The following is a 17,560-nucleotide window of genomic DNA, read 5'->3' on the forward strand; positions in this document are numbered from 1 at the left end:
CGACTAACGACGATAAAATGCCCAAATGTTCCACTTATTCGGTGGAAACATCATCACCACCGTAGTCAAAGGAGCTACGTCGCAGCAGGGTGCGATATCGCATCTATAAAATCTTCCATTTGCGCTATGGAAGTATGATCTTGCATAGAGTCACCACAGTAGCCAAAAGGCTACATTGCACCGTGGTGACATTGCACCTATGCAGATCACTGTTCTAAAATCTTTTTATTAGTGTTGCGTAGTTAAATTATGGGTGTATAAATTAGTGTTGCAAATTAAGAAAAGCACCCTGAGGTGGTTGCTCGCGCATTGTTCTTTCATGACACACCCCGCGATTAGATTCAGATTTTCTTTATTTGATATTTACTGAATTAGTGTTGCGGATTGTGAAGAGCACCACAGTATGGCTGCTGTCGATTGATTTTGAGGTATTCTTTGCTTCACGTATATAATAATAAACTGATGATACGTAAAGAGAGAATACTTCATTCGCGATATTTAATAATAATAATGAGAGACGATGGATTGCATTCATTTCTTCAATTATCCACTTTCTACCTCTACTGATCGAGCGTTTGTCATAAAATATTACAGAATAATGTAGTTATTTTCTACGGATAGATACCTTTTGGTTTTTACAACATTTCATTGAACATTGATTTTGTGATTGATATTTAAACATTCCATTGTGTGTTTTGTGTACCAGAATACATAAGCATTAAAAATCGCAAATTATATTAGAATACAGTTATCTGTACTTTTAAAAAAGTATTATTAAATTAGTGGTATTTTACATTGGAAATAATTCTTTTCAAGTGAATCAAAATGAAAATAATTTAACGAAAAGTAATAAGAAAGAAGATGGAATGGAATGTAAATTTTTTATTTTGTTACATCAATGTACATTATGACCAAATACATTGGTTTTATTACATGTTACATACATCATTTGTTTCATGCTATTTCTATAAAATGATGTTTCTGTATGTCTAATTTATGTATGTTGTTTGTTTGTCAAATTTTTGTAAATTATTACTAATCCATTGTATAGGATTCTGTTGCAGCTTTTAGTTTCGTGAATACTGGTGATGCTAGGAAGATGAAGGTATGATCATGCATATGTACTACGAGTAAAAAAGGGTGAACTACAAAAATGATATATGAAGGAGAGGTATAAATATTATAAAATCATATTTATGTTATTTTTTCTATGTGCACGTGTATGTATGTGTGTTTCTGTTCTTGCATGTATTTTTTGTGAAATTTGTTAACTCGTATGTTATTATTTTACCTGTTGTACATTTCTATTTCAGATATTGCAGCGTTTCCTGTCCCGTTTATTACTTTATTATTATTGTTTATTGATTTTATTTTAGATGTTCCAGTGTTTCCAGTGCTGTTTTAAATGTTCCAATGCTTTCAATTCTGTCGTCTTTCATATGTTGTCTCGCATCTTGCAAATTCGATCGCCTCTATTCATCTGAGGAAAATCTTCTATTGTATTCTTCCTTTGTCCATTTTCTTTTGTCGTTTGCTTTTGCAAACACTTCGAGTTCATGAATACAAAGTACTTCATGTACTGTGTTTTCTTGGATCATTGCATACGTAGGGTGAAACATTTTTAAAGTTATTGATAGGTAGGAATCACTTCTTCTAAGTTGATATATATTCCTAGTTAGGTTGATCGGTTAGGAATTAAAATAATTATTGGCTAGGCAGGATATTTGTGACTCCTCTTTCATTTGTAATTATTTTTTCTCGCGATAATTATTTAGCAAACTCCTTTCATTGTGCGTTTGCATACGGATCAAACATCGAACTTGTTGCAAATGTACATTGAAAGGAGGTTTTATTTAATAATATCTTGTAAAAAAGGAGGGTGGATGGGACGCGGTTAGGGTGGGTCTCCATTCGCAGCAACCTCCACGTGGTGAGACCTGGGCACTATTTATTTAATATATAATTATTAATTGCATCATGTAGTGATACTATACAATTACAAATTATATAGTAAATAATTAATAGCAAATGGCTGCCATAGGTTAATTTTATTTAAGTTGAGTTAAAATATAACTTCATAAACCTAATTGCAGTAGATAAATTTTCCAAACGAAACCGTTGATGATGATTCTCTTAAACTTAGAAGTAAATGTTCTACTATATTTTAGACATTACTTTTTGATGTAGTTACTGACAGAATCGCTAGTGCTAGTAAAATTACGTTTAGCTTTAGTACTAACTATTTTATAGTATATAAGTAACGCTAAAAAGATATGATGAATAAATAGAGCTCTTGTACTTTAGGATACATAGATAAGTTGGGTAATCTGTGCTTATCTTGTGGAACTTCATATCGTATGCTCAGAAATGCGTATGCAAAATGTACAGGTTTGTTGTGCTCTCTATAATTTAGAAAGAGTTTAGAAAATTTTAAGTGAATCGCAAATAACTAATGCAATACGTAGTTCTTAGCATATCGTTTTCGAGAAATTAATTAATCTCTCATCCATGTGTCCTCGGTACAGAAAGTGTCGAGAACTGACTCTACTTGAATGTAATTTGTATGGAAGCACAGCTTCCCCGTTAGCCAATGTGACCCTACGTCACTGCTAATAAGATTCATGAATGGAACGTTTGACACGCGTATCAAGATGGTACGGGATTTTAGCTAAGGAATTTGGTCATAGATGGCTATGGAAGTACTGACAGTCTAGGAATTTCACATTTATTCATAGTTCTAAATGCATAACTTACACGTTCGGTAACAAATTCTGACAAACGAACAGTTGTACTTGGCTATCATAAATTTTGCTTCCTTTCTAAAGTATTTAGATGTTCCGTTACGTTTAATGATTTAGGGCAGTAATAACAATCAACTAAGTGTTCTTCATCAAATTTTCTATTTCATGTAACATATAGGAACCTTTCGACAGAAGTTATCAGTTTTCGTATGTTTACTTAACGTAAAAGTGACAATTACAGTACGGTACAAAAAATACAGTTTTTACAATGTTGCCTTCCGGTTTTTTCTCATCATAATGCTTGTTAATACAATATGAAACCGAAGAAACGGTGCGACAACGTTACGTGGCCTTACATACATAGTATACCTAGTAGAATAGAAGACATCTTTGTGTTGAAATGATTAATCTAAATATTTTTTACCATACGTATATATCGCTTTTCTTTTTTAATATAGTAATACTTCATGCTAAATTCCACACAGTTACTTAATATATATGTTTAGAAAAAAAAAGAAAAAATGTTAATACATTAATATAAAATTGAACTAAGCTGATCATTTTTTCGTCGCCGATACACGAGTGCACAAATTTCCACGAACAACAGCTATCCACTAATTTCTCCTTTAAGGAGAGACTTTAAAACTACTCTAAACTTCATAAATTTACGTGCGATAATCGTTCGACTTAAAATAACATGGGGAGAAATCAGGAATATAAATAAATAAAATAAATCTGTAAGACTCGATTGTCTGAAATTAGTGAATAGGCTACGTACACATAATCACGTCGTTCAACTAGCAATAAATAAGTACAGAGTATCGACACGTAAAGAAGCACGATCGAAAACTTCAATTCCCTGATGGAGATACTTAGCGAAAATTTTCTGTTCAAACGATTATACGAGTGTAGCCATATTTTGAGTCATTTCATTAAAAAATTGACTTCAATTAACTTAAAACGACTGTGTATACGTCAGAGCAGTCGACTCGCCAACACGTCATAATCTGTTGGGAGAAGAATACGATTAGTAATGGCATAATAATACGTTTCTATATAGTGTTTTTTTTGTTCGTTTAGCCAAGTGATCGTTGGCAAAAGTACATTCGTATTTACTATTACAAGTGGACTGCTTGCAGAATGTCTGCAGAGCGTCTGTCAAGTGGTCCGTCCATATAAATACTATGAGTTCGTATGATTAGCGATGGGTTTAAGACAGTCGCAATCGCTTCGAAATTTACAAACGTAGACTCGAAGCAATTCGATGCATCTCGAGTCCACTACATCTTACGATAACTCGTAACGTATGAATGATTAAAGTCTCCATAGTAGACACTTATACTCGCGAATCTATTGACAATGGAATTTCATCGCTTGGCTAAACTCGAAATTACATTTTAATGTTCAAAAGTAAATAACTCAAATTCGTAACAGCAAACATTATCACGTATAGTGCCCGGGCTCAATAACCGGCATTATGGGTAATCAAACGATTAATTATACGTTATATGACACATAACAAACACTGTTTTATGCATATACAAGTATCGTATGAGTTCCTCCATTACATATCGTACAGCATGCGAAGTTCGATAGAAAGTACACCGTTACAAATCTACGTAGAATGAAATCTTAAACATCGATGTCGACCATTTTTTCGAGTCGTCCTCGCGAAAAATAGAGCCTCTTCAAATACCAAGTAGTAGAGAAAAATATATCATTTGATTTGTATAGAGTCGCTTCGTACGTCTACGATTGTACGAAAGGTACGAGCACGGAAAATATTGCAGGAACAAACACGTAATCGCATGTATACATATGTATATATCTCGGAATACGAAATATGTTGGTGATTAAACGTTGTTATCACTCATCAAATATTTTCTACATACGGCATACTGTGGCGTTAAAGAAGGAACACAAACTACAGTTTTTAATACGGCCAATCGACGATTTTTAAATATTTACACATTACCCGTAAAATGATACCCGTTTATTCAACGAGTGTACTTGAGCAAAATAATAAAATAAGTCGTGTACTGATTTGAACGAATGCCAATTGTACAGACAACGATCAAATGTGTTTTATTATAAATCACAAGTGACAGTTGTTTTCCCGCGACTTCATTGCTGTTTATTTTCTTGAATTCTTGTAATGATGTTTATTCAGAGCCTTTTTTTTTTTTTAGTTTGTAGTGTATAAATATACAAACGATCGTAGTGTAAAAAATGTGAGTAGCGCTAAAACGTGCACCAAATGGCCGACTTATCTTTGGATCGAGTGTTTGTTGGGTTTGATCGAGCTTTCGTTCGGGGATGCACGTTGGTTTTTCAAGGAAGGGTTGGGAGTCTCGATTGGGGCTTCGTCGGTAAAGGAAAAATCGGGTAACCTTCAACACACGATACAATCGGTTTCTAAACTGGAAACGCGTGGTTATCTCTGTAAAACAATTGTTTGTAGGATGAAAATTTGCTTGCAGTAAAACTGAAAACGAATGAAAAAACGAAATTTCCATGTTACACGTAAGGGTGTCTCTGTGGTCGTGGAATGTCTTCCTTTATTAACTTTTCATTTCACGATCGAGAAATTTCACCGTATAAATATCTAGTTTTATTAAATAGATTACGTACATGTATAATGTGAAATCATAAATGGACTATCCGGGAGCACTATGAGGTAGTAACTACCGTGGGCTTTCCGTGTCTTGTTTCTTTTTTTTTTCGTATACCGTAAAACATAGGGCACACAAGTGAAGGACTATTCCATAAAACTTTCTTTAAATACTTTCAATGGTTAATACTTATCACGATCGACGAGCGACAAACTAGCAATCCTAATACTGCGTATGGGATGAAGGAGGACATTAAAATACTGCGTTGTTAGCTTACGTTCGATGCTGTAATAATAGCATGTGATCGTTTCTCTCGTGCTTTAAAACACTTCGTGCAAGTTACATTGTAAAAGCGTTGGCGTTAGTTACTGACGTGGTAACAACAGTCCTTACAGCTAAAACTGTTTTTTAACCGCACCGTTGCTTGTACTTCTGCAACGACCTGTCTCATAGTTTCAATGCAGGGCATACCGACAGTTTTATCGACAATGGTTACAATGATAGCCTCTGAATATCCCACCCGGGCGAAACCCGCTACAGATGTTTTAAATCGTGGCGGATTTCTACAGTGTCTCTGAAAAAAATTAATTAAGCTTCAGCGAGGCCTGCACCGGAACCAGTCACTGACGAGGAACGAGCTGATGATAGGTAAATGCTACAGGGCGAATTAAACTACGATTACTGTTGCAACGAGCAATCGTGTCAAGAGCATTCGATCTGCGGAGAAAAAGTATTCGACCCCATTTCTTTCTTTCCTTTTGAAATCTCACGTCGAACCGGGTTATACAGTTCTTTCTTCGCAGAGATGAATCGATATGCGGATACCAAAGCCTCTGTAGTACCGATTATGGTAGTAAAACCTCGAGTATCCGAAGGATTATTATTCGAACGTTTTGCTTCTTACTCTCGTTGATATAAAAAAGGAATGCGAACACTACAACTTCCTAACCTCTGCTTCGTTTTAGTATAAGGACAGTTTGGTGACAGCTCTATATAGATATGTTGGCAGCTTGTTTGTAATGGCATCGAGTAAAAAACATAAAAGAAAAAGAAGATTTCAATACGATATGATGTAAAAATTGCGACATTGTTCTGAGGACAAAATAGCATTATCTAATGCTAGCAAAGCGAAGAGCCGAAATTTGTATTTAACAAACTTGAAGAAATTGTTGAAGAAATTAATAAATAAGCCGCAATATTGCGAAAGGCTGTTGCTATGTAGCATACAATATCGGATATGCATAAAAAAAAACGCAAAGGATGTAACAAGAGTGATGATGAAGATACATTTTCTCATTCTGAAATATATAAGGCATTGTCTTAGTTTGTGCAAATTTCTTCAGAAGAACAATTATGCGTTCTTGTAAATTCGGATACTGGAGATTAAACTGTGCTAAAGCACTAATAAATAATTGCATTTGTGACTAATTGCAACTACAGAAAATCGAAGTAATCGGTGTAATCAATTTGTTAAAGAAGGCGGTGAACGATGCTTATAAATGAAGCGGTACTTAGTTCGTAATAATTGCTACAGAAAAGAAAGAGTAATAAACTACATGCATGTTAATGCGTTTTTTGAAGCTAATGTTAATTCGTCAATCATCAGAGTATCGTTGTAATATTATTCATCTCCAAACTCACTATCTCTTAGATGCATTAGTGCGTTCTCTAAGTGAATTCTAATTGTTGCCGCTAATTCCTATCAAACTACACATGTCGTTTCATCGTAAATAAAATCAGCGAATTATTACGAAAACGCTTTCTTTTTTGGTCTAAGGTGCCTTATGACGGGGTTCAAAGTGCTATAAGGAAATTGAATTATTCATTTTATGAGAGTAACTTAGTACTCACTTCTCCGGCAAAACACGAGGTTTGGCATAATCTCCTGGCCAGTCATAAATGTTTGGCAGTGGACTGTCATAGTTGGCATCATACATTTTACTCACAATAAATTTGCGCTTGTCCTTTGGTTCCGGATATTCGCTTGCCAATCCAGCTGGTAAATGGAATAACAATTTGACGTACGTCTTTCAAAATCACACCCAAGATGAACGCGTTATTAAAATTACTTCAAGCATTGATCATTGAAATACATTTTCGTGACTCACAAATATCTCCGATGTGTAAGATCAAAAAGACTTACTTTTTGCGTAAGCATAGTCAGCGATTCGACAAGCAATATCAATCGAGCATTCGCGGATAGTGTCCAGTGGTGGGTAAAGGCTACCCACGTTAAGATCTTCGTCTTTCACGTGATCAGCTACAGCTTGAGCCGAAATTAGGAACAAATCCTCCGTGATGTGATGGCATCCTGTCGCAATTACGCCCAATGCGATCCCAGGGAAAATATACGCATTATTTCCTTGCCCAGGTTTGTAAATTTTTCCCTTATAGTTAACTTCGCCAAATGGAGAGCCTGATGAGAAAATGCATCTTCCCTGAAGTATAGAAATTAAGTGCGACTGTAGTTTACAAAATTGAATCAAATTAGATAAATGAAAACAGAGACTCATTATACTTTTTAGTACAACCTATACTTTTCTTTAGTATTATTAATTAATTTAGATGCAACCTTTACTTCTACCTTACTAATAAAAACGACATAGCAGACTTCGCACAAATTGATTAGAAATTCTACTTGATATATAAACAACGTTCATACATCCGTATGATCATAGGCCTGTTGAGCCGTGCATTCAGCCTTGCTGGTTGGATTGCTCAGCGCGAAGATCAGCGGTCTTTCGTTATTTTTGGCCATCTCCTTCAATACTTCAGGTGTGAACGCCCCTGCTGCTGCTGACGCACCTGTTCGGATATATCTTCTTTAGATAAAGATCGATGCATGTCGATCATTAAATGGTTACGCACCAATTAGAACGGTTGGCTTCACTTCCTTCACAACATCTATCAGCGTTTTCATCACTTTGTGATCTTTCGCGTACCAGATCTTGTGACCTTCCAGGTTTCCCTCTGGCCGGTTTTTAACCAATAACCCGTCAATGTCCATCATCCAAATGTTATTGCGAGCTTGCTGTTCGGTGCAACCGTCTGCCTCCATTGCTTTCACGCAAAGGTCGGCTATTCCGATAGCTGCCTGTATCGAATAAACGAAATTTACGGGGGAGACACGATTATGAATAAAGCCGATTGCAGCAATAGCGATTTACGTTTTTTTTATGGTCCATAAAGTTACGTACCTCACCAGCGCCCAAGAAGACGAATTTGTTCTCGGACATTTTTTTCTTGGTTATTCTTTTTGACGCTAATATTCCAGCGACTGCAACCGCCGCTGTACCTTGTATATCGTCATTGAACGTACAATACTTGTCACGGTATTTATCTAAGAAACGGAAGGCATTGTGGTTTCCGAAGTCTTCGAACTGTAATAGAATTTATTTAGAGACATGGAATTTTCATTGCCAGCAACCAAACGAAGAATATAAATGCAGTAGGCTCTTTTGTATGCGAACACGATCATTATTCAAATAAGTTTAGACGTTCTATTATACAAATTAACTGGTTAACAGATGTTCCGCCTTGTTGTAAATATAACGAGCGTACAAGGAAAATCCATTGTGCTCACTTTTGACGTACGTAATAAAAAGATTCGTTAGCATTTACGGAAATAATAGTGAACTTCTAAAAATAGAAAAGTAAGAAGGAAAGACAGATTTAAGAAGCGTTTCCTCGTTTGAAAATTCTTCTATTGCATTCGAATACAGGAGGCTCTATTCTGCAGAGTTTTGCTCGCGAGCTCACTTGAATAAGAACATTTTGGCCGTATTTTTTGACGCAGGCAGCCATAAATTCATCGATCAACTCATCGTATTCCGCACCCTGACTCCTGGGCTTGTTAAGACCGATATAATGAGGATCATTTCTCAGCTGTTCGTTATTTGTGCCAACATCGATCGTGATTGGCAGGCATTGGTGCGGTTTAATGCCAGCCAAAGCCGTGTAGAGTGCTAACTTCCCTACGGGAATGCCCATTCCGCAAGCTCCTAGATCACCAAGACCCAGTATCCTCTCTCCATCTGTTACGCAAATCGCGCGTACTGCTTGCTCTGGCCTAACATCGTAAATAGAATTCGATATTACCCGCTCGAGTCGTAAAATCGTGCTCTTACAACTTTACGATTAGATTTAATTTGAAGTCTACATTCCAAAAAAGTCCAGTTTCAAGATTTGTTACGCATGTAGCTGGATAACCAAATAATGGAGCAAATTCTTAAACCCAACTTTTTAGAAATGAAATTTTAAACTAAAAAGAAGCGATTATTTGCATCGGCGGCTATAGCGCGTTGTAACGTATAACGTAAATGGACAAAGCTTAAACCGTGACTTTTTAACAGACTTCTCCCAACGTTTTGCAAACCCATCGCAGTTAACTTAATCGGGCGTCAAGTGACACGGCGATAACGTTTCGCGTGGCACGGGGACAATTAGTTTCGAAAAGACACGGCTTAAGTCGACCTAATCTAGTTAACCGTGAGATCTCGAAGATCTTATCGTTGCGAAAAATGAGGCAACATTTCATCCGAATACGGAGAAATCATTTTTACCAATTGTTTAAGATCTCGTAAATGTGCCCTTTATCGTATATAGTGATAAATAGCCCCCGAGGTCTGCGATAAATGACGCCGAACTTTTGACAAGCTAATCCAACGGTAGGGGTGTAAACGATTGGCATCATTTGCTCGATGTTCTCGCTTAACAGACGGAAGAATAATCTTTCGTTTCTTTCCTACAAAGCATATCGAAATAGGCCATTGATTAGCATAACATGTACTGGTTTGTACGCTGTTTAAGATTATTAGCTGACATTTCTTTATTTAATACCGATGGAAGCTGGTTTGTTTTACCTGCAGCTCGACGAGGTAAAGATACCGATTTAGATCCTCGGTATACTTCATGACCGACGCTTTGCACAGAGCCAGCTGTTCCTCCTGAGTTTTGAACCTTGGCGGCTGCAGACCGTGTATACCCAACGCTATCCTTTCTTTTAAAGTAAATGCCAAACCCTGCATAATAATTAACTGGTTTTAGTATCTACCATTTATTAAACACTTGTACGACCTGGATTTTTATCGCGGATACACAGTGGCAGATAAAAGAGTGTTTGATAGTTGTACAAAGAAATTTTATGATTGAGTAAAAGGGAAACATTTTATAGAGCACAATAAGAAATTCTTTAGAAGAAATCATGCATTTCCTTTGTTTGTTATTCCACATCCAATCGCGAAAGATAAGCCTTGTTATCTTAAGCATTGCAACATATTCTTCTCTGCGATTATATTGAAGAACGTATATATTTCTGCGCGAGGTTTTGGATTCAAAGTTGAAATAATTCGAAGAGAAAATGCTGAACATTTATTAGAATGTTATGTTAACGAGATTGCATTACCAATTTTTCGTAATAAAATGTGCAATTTTAGTCAAAGTTTGAGAACGAAATAATTTTTATTTCAGTCCAAATCCTGGGCGTCAATGATTTTTATAAATGCGACTTAGTTAGTCTCAGTATAACAAAATATTGATACAGTGTACCATAATACGACGAAGGAAATAAACGATTAAAATAGAACGTGTAAAATAGGGAGGTGTGCGCATGAGTATATAATTTCCAGGCCACGTAGTGTTATAACATGTTAATCAAATAATAAAGTACGTGTGATACATATTTATACTTAAATACCATTACATAAAATAAATATCGATGGCTTACAATATAAATATAATATAACTACATCCATTTTACGTGAAATTTATACAACTGAAATTTTACATATCATATTTTTATATTTAACAAAGAACGTTTAGTTGTAGATAGAAAAATGAGCATTGTATATTTGTGGCATGAACCATCGATATTTTTTCGAAACGCTATTCAGAAAAATGTTCAGTACCTTATTAAGTCGAGGATCTCTTAGATGACCAATACCTTTTACCATATTTATAGGTACCACATCTCCAGACACCTCGTGAATGTCTCTGTGTTGGATATCTGTCGCGGCAGGATGGGTGGGTGGAAATATTCGCGCCCATGATCCTGCACAGTTTCTACTGCTTGGCGATCTATCGTGTTATATATAAAGATTAAGTCAGTCCTTCGTGTGTATTATTTTCACTAAAAATATACGATGCAACGCCTTATTTTGCTGCACGCGAATGACAAGGAAATACAAATAGATGGCAGTTGACAATTCTAAGTGATTTAGCTTAGCTCTTGAATGACCGAAAGCTCTGAACTATTCATGAGAGCAGGTTTTTAGGGTAAAATATATATTTTCCATTGCTGCTTGACGTTGAAACATTCTATTCTTCAACAAATCAGGGATAATTTTATTACTGTGCACCGAAATATGTATTTTCATAAAATCAATATTCTTAATATAATAGGTTAAGCATTCAATTAGTTATCATTCATAATTATTCCAGTAGCGGCATTTTATTTCAATAGAGTAATACAATATCTTTAAAAAGAGAAAAGGATTAAACTTATCGCTCTACAGCTTTTTATCTTTTTATCTGCTTCCATCAATTAATGTTTTATAGATACTTTTAAGTATATTAATTCAAGGAATTAAGATCAAATGCTTATCGGTGCTAATAACTTGTCAAGTGGTTTTCGTTCGTGAGAATTGAAGACTTAACTCTTATCTTTGATTCGTTGACTATAAAAGTTTCCCATAACATTAATCGTCGTTATTTTATTTTATTCTAATCTTTTCCTGTATAAAATACATTTTTTATTTAGAGAATAATATTGTGGATAATCAGTAATCAATATAATATTTAATACATCTACTTCGTTATAATTACGCAAAAGAATGTTAAGGTGTGACTCTAGAAAGTAGTAGATATAATATAAGAGGGCAACATAACTGTATTTCGAGCATTTTTAAAAATACTTCAGGTATGCATATACATATATGTATGTTAATGATAAGAACCCATAAAACAGTGTAACGTGACTCAAAATTCTATGCGTAACTGTACATAACACCCATGTTACATTAGATACAAAGGATATTTGACATTACTTTTTTCGAAGCTTCAAAGTACATAATATCATCTATGCTACTATGGCTTCCACAGTCATACGTTCAAACATCTCTCTACAACCGAACGACCTCCATAATTATGTTATCCAATAAGCATGGATCACCGTTGCTGCTCCAGTTCCTAGCAAAACTGCGCGTAACATTCGAGCACATCCGCCGGTTTATGGATCTCCAACAGAGATGCATGGCAATTAGTACATCGAAACGAATGAGTCAGTGTGAAAGGCCCAACGACACGCGTGAGAACCGGTTGAAACCGTTCAACTTCCCCAAATACCGCATACGTCATATCATTCACGAAAACCGTGACTCATCTCTATTAACAATTCATTCACCTTACAATCTCGACGTTATCAAGATGGACGATCTTCTCTAGTACGAACACTTGTTGCTGTCGAAGATTCGTTATTCAAACTGGGTAAACGAAATCCATAAAGTGGGAGCGAACTTTCCGTTGCCAAATATTTTAAGTGGACGCGCTAGACTAGGAGGGAAATCAACAAGTCGCCATGTTGGCCGGTCTGGTTGGCACGTTGCCCTCGACGAGATCGTGAATCGGTATTCCTTTGGGATTATCGAGACGACGATGGACAGCATCGCATTATTTTTTTAAGCAACCACGCCAACGAATCGTGTGTCATTCGTGTGAATGCCATTGAATAACGGGAATGAAAGTGCACGGTTGCTTGAAAATGCCGAAGGCGGAAGGGTTTGTTATCGATTAGGGACACGTTGAAAGCATTGCAACTGGAGAAGCCGAGTAACGCGTCGATAACGCGATACATTGTCGCTGGATGATACATACCTACGTTGCTACTAAACTATGCGGTGGTATTTAAAATGATTGGAGTAAAATGGGTAGGGCAGTGGTTAAAGGTCGTTGCGGTCGTTAAAATGGAGGACGAGATCGTGAATTAGCCACACGTTCGTCCACTTCGATGATTTCTCTCGTAAAAATCGACGAGTAATTTCAATACTTTTTAATTGAAATAAAAATTTCTAAAATATTGAAAGAAATTTACAACTTCGTGGTTGGTATAATTGAAAATGATAATAAAATGCATCTACATGGAACGTTATTAATAATTCTTTATCGAGCACTTGAATTCGCCAGAATTTGTCGATTAGTCGTGAGTCATAGATAATAGCTGGACATTGTGTAATGTAAGCTTATCGGTTTGATCTGGTTCCGACTAAACCGTGGAATTAAACACGAGATTGCAATTGATCGCACTTTACGTACAGGGACGGGTATCGAAAAACAAAAATGGTATTAGATTCAACGAGGACTAATTTCATCGTATACAATAACGCGATTATAGCAAGTGTTCACGGGCACACTTTGGTCGAGAAATAATATTGCATTTTAGAAAAGGGAACGGGGTAATCTATTATTGTTTCAGTGGCATCTGGCCAGATTTTCAGAGATAACTGTGATAAATATATTGGTGGAAGTGGTTACGTTCGCATGAAAAAATTTGTTTCTATTTTTACAACTACTGTCGATTATCATATAGAAAGGATTATTATATTTATCGGTATTAAAATAATATTGTCTGAATAATTTCAGAAGGCTGTGCGTTCAGTTCCATTATTATTCAGCTTTAAAGTAGAAACATTTATTCTTTGAAAATTAACGAAGTACAAGTAAAGAAGTGATATGTAGGTGTAACACAAGGAAAAATAATACATTTTTAACAGAATTCTTTTTAAAAAATTAAATACGGTGGACTTGAAATGTACTACTTTATATTCCGGTTAAATTGTAGTTTCCTTCTTCACACGATCGTAACTTGCGGAATAAGCTTTACTCTGTATCACATGGTAGCCTTGGCCATTATGGTTTCCTCGTCATCAACTAAGCGTAGCTACGTGACAGTAATGACGTCACCTTGCCAGATGGAAACACATGTTCCGGAAGAACTTTTATCGTAAACTGCATTTGATAAATTACAACTTTCTTATCAGGTATAATAAACGCTTTTGTATAGAGAGTGCAGTTTGTAACTTATCGCTAAAAATACGCAAACAAGTGTTGAACGATTTGTTCAAATTTGCATAAAAGGAATCAAACGTTCTACATTTCAATGCTAGTACACTGCACAACTTGAAGTATAAAATGAGAAGCGATAAATTTTCTGCTCAATTCTCTAATACTTCATTAGCATACACAATTATTTAAAAATTTGTGACCACCTCAAATAGTATAAAATTTGTCAAAACCGTAAGCCAATTAAAACGAAGACGATTGTTCACGGCATTATGTAAGATAATCGATTTAAGATATTACGTAAAGCACTGATACAACTTTATCGGCACGAAGCGACATGATCTGTGATGTGATTGAAATTTTTTCTAGTGACCAATCCTTAGTGACGCATAGGAAGAAATTCTTGTACGTTCATCGCATTCCTTGCTCGACAGTTTCCTCATCAACGTACAACGTGAGATTTACGTATTTGAATAACAATAATAATAAAAATATTCAACAATGCAAAACAATTCATTGGTATATTTCTTGGGAAATTTAGATTTTTTAATACACAAAATAGTTCTCAAGGGATTAAGAAACATACACGATATATTGATAACTTTTGAAAAAGTAATATCTAGTAAGTAATATCTAGTAGATAAGTTCTCTGTAAAGTAATATCAGCAAATTAAAAGTTACAAATTGATCACTCTACATTATTAATGTTATCTACGATATACTAATTACGTGTCTTATACGACCAACCTGCACATATGTAACCAATTGTGTAATTCAACATTGTATAACAGAAAAAAAGGAAAAAAACATTGTTGGAGAATTTTTAAGTAAATAAAAATGTTTTAATCTTAATTAATTTTAACATTTCTATTTGAAGTGTAAAGTTACAAATAGGGGATCAAGATGTACGTATTGTTCGTGCTTATGTGTCGTCTTCGAAGTTTACTTTTATCGTTAGCTATTTAAACTCCTTTTGATCTCCTGTAACCTTGCATTAGCCGAAGGCCACTCTGGATGAAATGACCTTTCATTTATAGGAAAGTAATACATGATTAGCGAAGCAAAAAATAACCTCTTTCAATTAACCTTGATGGAAATGAGAAAAAGTTATTACTACTCTCTCATTGTTTGCTTTATTTATTTGAACATAATACGAAGAGTTCTACTCGATATACTAAGTAATATCGTACTAATTTTGTACGCTATATTTTTGTATTGGATGTATAAATATGATGTTATCAAGTTATTATACCTTTGTAAAATTTCAAATTGTATGCATATTTGCACATCTATCAATTACGACATGTAAGCAGACATACTAATGTAAACAGTACAAATATAATAGAATCGTGTACTTTTATATAAAACAAAATGGAATAAAAACATTTCTTCCTTCGTGTATAAATTATGAATTAATAATAATGTAATTCTATCCATTTGTCTCCTACAATTTTCTGTATATATATTAAAAAATCAATGAATGCAACCGAAACATTGATCGAAACAGAGTGAAATATGAGGGCGTTCAACTCAACATTTGGCGCTGTCTTCCGGGGAAAACGCGGTATTACACATAATTTCTAAGAAAACTGAAATGCTTTTGATACCGTATACATACGAAAATAGATGTTCGTTTACGAATATACGAATATAACTGATGAAATACTCATTCCAGAACGTGCTTTGTTTCACGCACGTATTGCGATCGATGAAAAACCATCTTAAAACGGCAGGTGTGCCGAGAGGAATCGAGACAAGGAAATATTTCGCAGCATAGATGATACGTGTCTTAATTTGTTCAGAATGTAATACAGATGATGTTTAACGCATGTAACGTATACAAATGACGTGAATGGAAAGTTCCATTAGCTGGGGAACTTCTTATCCCTCGAATTTTTCGGCACGCGTCAAATAGCGTGTCTAGAGGTCGACACTCCCAACGAAGGAAAGAATGAAGGACACGGTAGAGAGAGGGGATGCAACAGAATGATCTCTAGCCCCTACACACTTTGCATGATGCCGGTAGAAATTGAACGCTGTCAAGCGGAGGAAGAGACGAAGCGGCAATATTTTGGAATGTATCTGAACGCGAGCACGGTACGAATTCGTTTGGCACTGGCCCACAGAACGCACGGTAATGTGGCCTCGTATCGATCGGCGGATTCCCAGCGCGTTCCTATTTTCAGCACTGCATTGCGGCAGAAGCTAGGTTACAATGGCCCTTCTCGCGTATTCCACTGGCTTTTTCTGCCTCTCGCAGCGATCCGAATCGGCGCGCACGTGCGTACCGTAACCGCGCACCGGTGCAGCAAAGCGAGGCGATGCCTCTGATCGAGGCCTCGTTCCTCTTAATACAGGGTTCGTGGAAAAATTTTCAGATACTCACAATATAGACCTCTGCAGGACGAACATCTCGCTCCTCGCGTGCTCACAGCTGATCGCCTCCCACCCGACAGGACCAACGCGCGACTGCGCGTTTTCGGCTAATCGTGCTTACCAATGCTGACTCGTTTACCCGCGCTCGCCGCTGCCGCTCTGTCTACTCTCGCACACCTTCTTCCCTTTCGACTTCAAGTTCGTCCATAAAGCCGGTTACGCATACGCGCGACTACTTAGCGGCACGCCGAACTGCACACGCGCACCGCTCACGCACGGAACGCCGACAATCCTTACGTCGATCACGCACTTTTCTTCCTTGCCAGCTTCCTTTCTCGTTCCGTTCCAGTACGCGATATAGACGTTCACTGCGTGAGCTGTCGAGCGTAAGTGAATGGATACGCGCGATGCTCCGCCCGACGAGCCAGCCGCGACGTCACCCGAACTTTCCCGATACAGAGCCCACGTTATTCGTCCCTCGATAATATCGGAACTAACAAAACGCGTTATGGCGCTGGGAAGTGAACACGCTAAACTCTTCCGTGTGTTTAATTAATTGATAACCTCTACCCGCGTACCAGCTAGGGGAGCAATTCGTGTTGTAATTAGGACAAGTAATCGAATTAATATCTTTGTATCTTTGACTTCATATTTCTAATTTAGTTTTAAGGAAGTTTCCATAATTAAGCTTAAGTTTTGCTGAATATTTGTTTGATCAAAGTTGGAACGAAAGAAAGAAATACTTTTTCTTTCCTTTTCTCTTACATTAATTTAATA

At 36.3% G+C, this 17,560-nt stretch overlaps 1 protein-coding gene across 2 annotated transcripts; it reads right to left on the reverse strand.

Moving 5' to 3' along the window:
- Positions 1-2,886: 2,886 nt before the first annotated feature.
- Positions 2,887-17,105, reverse strand: LOC143428105 (NADP-dependent malic enzyme). Of its 2 annotated transcripts, none has more exons than XM_076902780.1 (11): positions 16,794-17,105; positions 11,260-11,428; positions 10,216-10,374; positions 9,916-10,097; positions 9,113-9,422; positions 8,551-8,733; positions 8,222-8,447; positions 8,016-8,158; positions 7,497-7,791; positions 7,205-7,349; positions 2,887-3,748 (listed from the first exon to the last, which is right to left on the reverse strand). In XM_076902780.1, the coding sequence occupies exons 1-11, from the start codon at positions 16,817-16,819 to the stop codon at positions 3,742-3,744; spliced, it is 1,845 nt and encodes a 614-aa protein (XP_076758895.1). In that variant the 5' UTR covers positions 16,820-17,105; the 3' UTR covers positions 2,887-3,741. The 2 variants fall into 2 exon arrangements, with proteins under 2 accessions (XP_076758895.1, XP_076758894.1); XM_076902779.1 differs by lacking the exon at positions 2,887-3,748 and adding an exon at positions 5,831-5,927.
- Positions 17,106-17,560: the final 455 nt, after the last annotated feature.

Source organism: Xylocopa sonorina, chromosome 10, assembly GCF_050948175.1.
Source record: "Xylocopa sonorina isolate GNS202 chromosome 10, iyXylSono1_principal, whole genome shotgun sequence".
In the NCBI taxonomy this organism is placed as follows: Eukaryota; Metazoa; Arthropoda; class Insecta; order Hymenoptera; family Apidae; genus Xylocopa; species Xylocopa sonorina.